At 43.2% G+C, this 5,000-nt stretch overlaps 1 protein-coding gene across 2 annotated transcripts in view; it reads left to right on the top strand.

Moving 5' to 3' along the window:
- LOC147015455 (uncharacterized) overlaps positions 1 to 5,000 on the top strand; it is a 96,220-nt gene that overhangs the window by 51,539 nt on the left and 39,681 nt on the right. For both annotated transcript variants that reach the window (XM_085850218.1, XM_085850217.1), the window contains one exon: positions 1,828 to 1,904. In XM_085850218.1, the coding sequence (XP_085706344.1) occupies positions 1,828 to 1,904 (77 nt within the window). The remainder of the gene's footprint in view (positions 1 to 1,827; positions 1,905 to 5,000) is intronic.

Genomic DNA, 5,000 nt, shown 5'->3' with positions numbered 1-5,000 from the left:
GTGGGCCGCGAGACCGGGTGGTTCCTACCCGTGTCTTGTGATGAGCTGCAAATGTCGCGGCGCCCCGACTCCACGCTCCTTCGCGGGTTTCGTTGGCACCGCTTGGAGTGGGGTGGGAACGGGGCCCCCTTTTCGCACTATCTCAGCGCGGGGGGAAAAAAGGGGGGAATTGTTGATGCTTTGGGGAAAGAGGATAGCTGGCTTGCTTGGGTCTCATGACGAGCGACTCCACTGCGACCTCGTCGCCGACCGCCGTCTTCCTTGCCTCGGACCCGAGCTATCCGGTCCCCCTCCCCAATTCTCCTCAGCCGACTGCAGCAAACCACCTCGACCGCGCTCCAGGCTTGAGGCTTCCCCTCCCTGCAGCTCCCCGACAGACTCCGAACCCCGACAGACTGCCACTCTCCGACAGACTGACTCTCCTCCAGACCCGACTTGACGGCCTCGACCGAAAAACTGACTGCCTCCGACTCTTCTCCAACTCACTGCCTCCAACTCCCTCCGACCCAAACTCGAACTGACTAAATTCGCCCCGCGCTCGGCGCTTTATAGTCCGGCAGGAGAACCCATATGCAAATTTCTGGATCAGAACGAGCTCTGGGGTGGAGCCACGCCGCTCGCCAATTGGACGGAGAAAAAGGGGCGTGAGTCTCCCCTGATCCTCAAATTTGCATATATCGATTCTACTCCGACGTGCCTGGAGGCAGGGCCAAACCGCCCCGCGCTTGCTGATTGGACGGATCAGAAGTGGGCGTGTATCATTCCTGATCCGACTTCTCCTCTGAAAGGCCGCACTTTGCACCTGTGGCTCGGCGCGCGTCCCGCACGAGGCCAGGATAGCCTGATGCTCGGTGCCCACAAGCGCTGCGGGAATGGCCGCAGAAGGAGAGGCGAAGGTGGTGGAGGGTTTAAAGTGCTGGTCCATGGCCATGGTGACGTTTGGAATGGCGGTGATGCGATGTTTGCGGGAGCGAGTTGTGAAGGTAAAGGTCGTGGCTGTTGGCGTTGTTGTTGTGAAGCGGAGTTGTGGTTGGTGGTTGTTGTGTGATGGCGGTTGAGACGTGGTTGGTTCAAAATAAAGATAGAACAGAAAAACGGCTATCTTTAAGGGTCGCAGCCCGAATGAATCACATTTATTCCCTCTAAACAACGGGTTTGGGCTAACTACACATGTACTTACAGAGATATCTCACCTACAGGACATGAATGGTGGTTTGCGAATTTCCTCAACCGCAACAATATATTTATATATATATATATATATATATATATATATATATATATATATATGTATATGTATATGTATATGTATATGTATATGTATATGTATATATATATATATATATATATATATGTATATGTATATGTATATGTATATGTATATATATATATATATATATATATATGTATATGTATATATATATATATATATATATATATATATGTATATGTATATCTCCAGCTGTTGTGGATAATTGATAACACTATTAATGCCAGTTAATGGCACACAATTATGTCCAAAGAGGACCTGTAGCTTGAACCACATATGGTGAAATGTATAATTTTTTGTGTGGGTGAGGGGTGTTCATGTTATATCATGCACCTTTTATATATCATACCATAGTGTAATATGTTACATAATTTTTGCACACCCTGAATGCACTTCATTTCATTTATTTTGAAGGTGAAGCGCAGTCCCAGTAGAATGAAACCAATCGACAAAATGTTTGTTAGTTATGAATTTATGTTTACATCCTCATTAATATAACATTTTGGATTTATAATTTGTTGATTTGTTTTCTTTACATTTGTTCTTTTCTGCTTCAGGCTTGGTCCAGGCAGTGAACTCTGCTGTTGACCTTATTGTGGCACACTTTGGCACCACACGTGATCCGGGCCTTAAGGTAAGGGGTGGTAACTCCTGTATCACTACTCACACCCTGGCTGCAAGCCAGGTGCTGAGGATTGCCATGATCCCATCTGTGTTTTTTTGTCTGTTTTTTAAATATTATTTTTAGCAGAATAACTGCGCAATGAGGGCAGCTCGAATCACCAAATTTATCACACCACTTCATTTTGTCAATGTCTTGGACAAGTTCAACTTTGAGCTCACAAGGGAAACTATGAAATTAAATTTGCTGTCAGACTTTATAAACTCACACGACCAAAGGCCTGTAGATTAATGTTTCAATAATTGCATCTGTCTATACAATATGAAGCTCTTGCCAAATTTGGTGACTTAAGCTGCTCATGTTATCAAGTTATTCTTCCGACCAACAGACAAATCAAATGAAAGACCAAATACTACATTGGAGTCATCAGAAGGAACCTGAATAAGCAAGGAGCAAATATGGAATCATCAGGAGGAACCTGGATAGGATTTGTGTTTCAGCTGCTACTCCTCTACCCTCAAACCGATCCAGGTGCAACCAAGTGAACCTTATTCAAAAAAAAATTGAAAGAATTCACATCTCCATAGGGCCTGGAGAGATAGATAAATAAAGAGAAATTAAGAGTAAAGAGAGATAAATGAAAGGAAAATGACCAAAAAGAAAAGAAAAAAATTATAATGAATAAAAAGAAATGTGAGAAAGTAGAAAGATGTGAGAAAGGAACAAAGATGTCGGGAAGAACCCAGAGAGATGGATTTCAGCGGTTACTCCCAAGGCTCAAATGCAGCAACATGTAAAAACACACAGATGTGTTGATTGCATATCTGACATTAACCAACAACAGAGAGTCAAAGTCAGAAGCCAGGGTAAATGAGAGGATTGGAGAGCAATAAGTGATAGTTAAAAAAATTTTTACCAACAAAGCTGAACAAATATTAATATACACCCTAACTTAGGCATCGCTCCCCATCCTCATGAGGTGGGAGGTGGGAAGGGGTGGGCAGTTCATTTTGTGCCATTGACCTGCCCATAAGTACCTTGAGTACATATATAAAATTGGAGGGAAATTAGCAAAGGTGTTGTGTCGCTGACTTAACCAATGATCCCGACCACAGGATTGAGATAACAGCCTTAATTCAATCCGCCATTTCCCTCTCTCCACGCTGCTTTCTGCGGTCCTTTACGAGTACCCTCTCATGTCTAAAATTACATGAGCAATTACATCATCAATGTAATAACAGGACGTTACATTTCCCCCTTTTTTCTGAAACATTTAGGTGCAGCAGAGTTGAGTTTTGAAATGTCAAGGAAAACAACGAGAAGAACAAAATTACACAGCACCATAAAATTACATCACTTGATCCTTTCACATATTTACTCTATCAATGTATTGGTTGATTATCTTTTATGTTGAAGAACATTTCACTGAATCACTCATCTCTCTTATAAAAGGAGCTGTGTTTATCTGTCTGTCTGTTTGTCATGTTATAACTTGAGAACGGATTAACGGATTCCAATAAATCGAACTACGGTGGATTCAGGGAAATCCCGGGAAGATTTGTGATGAAAAAAAATGCTGTTGTTCGTCTTTCGGCTGCTCCCGTTAGGGGTCGCCACAGCGGATCATCCGTTATGATCCGCATACTGATTTGGCGTTGGTTTTACGCCAGATGCCCTTCCTGACACAACCCTGGTTGCCTCTTACGACAGAGGGATAAGGATTGGGTTTCACCATGATTCTGGGCTGCCCTACACCCTCTCATAGCGTGGCCCAGCTCAGAGCTCCCGTCATCAAGCGATCCTCCAACCCAAGCCTCCGAGTAGCCGGATTACAGGCGCACGCCACTTCGCCCGGTTGTGATGAAAAAAATATATATTTAATTTTTTTATGGTAATATGGGCACACGTGACAAAACTGCAAACGCCAACTTGCGATGCTGGTGATCACTGCACAGAGGGCAGCATCTCCCAGGAATCTTATTTAGCTCACCTGGAGTTTTGGTCCAGTGAGCTTATGTGATCGAGCAGTGTCCATAGGTAAGTCAGTGAGTGAGTCCATAAACATTTCGGTAATAATTGTTTGAACCAAACACAAAATTTTGATAAGCTTCAGATCTGATGTCCAACAACGATGTATTTACCGCATCGATTAAATTCAGAAAACACTTGTTATATTCAATACGTTTTCTATAAACATTTTACATTCAAACAAAAACTCTTTCCCATTCATCTTCTTCTTCACGTATTCAATCCAGTTTCTCATGTTGTTCCTCCATTTTCTTCTTCAGTTAAAATAATGGGGAGTCCCATTCAATCCTGTTTCTCAGATCAATTACCTTCAAATGCCTCTTGCTATATTCAATACTTTTTTCAACATTGCCATTTTAATATCGCCCAATTAAACAACAGCATTTCTGATTATAGACAGCCTTTTCAAGCATCACAAAGCAGGTCACTCGACTTGCAACACAGGTGAGAAAGAATTAGAACAAAAATACAGCTGATATTTCAGTATGGTTTCGATTCGTTAACATTTGGAATCAATGTGATGGATAAAACATCTTTGTAGGGAGAGGGATAAGTGGTTGTGTTTACATATATACGAGGTGTGTTCAAAAAGTATCCAACCTTAATTTCTCATGCGTAAACAAATCAAGCCAGGGAGGCGTGGTTTGGTGCACGTATGTAGGCAATCCTAATTCGTATGTGTGAATATTTTCCCGCCTGCAGAAGCTGTCAGTCGCCGACAGACTGCCGATGAGTGAGGAAGTGTAAGTGAGCGCCGTCGGATTTTCGTTTTTGACAAAATGACGGATCACTGTGGTCTCATCGCCAGTGATCACTGTGTTGAAGAAGTTGGGATCACTGTTCACAGTCTCCAGCATGTCCTGTGCGATCTCCAAACGGAGTTGCTTCTGCTCGATCGTTAGCAACTTTGGCACGCACTTCGCTGAGATTCTCCTTAAGCCCAAATCCTCAGTCACAATGGAATGAACGGATCCAATGCTGACGCCCATCTCGTCAGCAAGTTCTCTGTTCGTGATTCGACGATCCTGCATCAGCAAGGTCCTCACTTGGTCAATGACAATCTCATTTCGGGATGTTGAG

The sequence above is a fragment of the Eptatretus burgeri genome, chromosome 12 (assembly GCF_056783735.1).
Source record: "Eptatretus burgeri isolate ZD-2024b chromosome 12, Ebu_testis_v1, whole genome shotgun sequence".
Lineage (NCBI taxonomy): Eukaryota > Metazoa > Chordata > Myxini > Myxiniformes > Myxinidae > Eptatretus > Eptatretus burgeri.
Note: the sequence above shows the minus strand (reverse complement) of the source record. Positions and strands in the feature narration are given on the sequence as shown.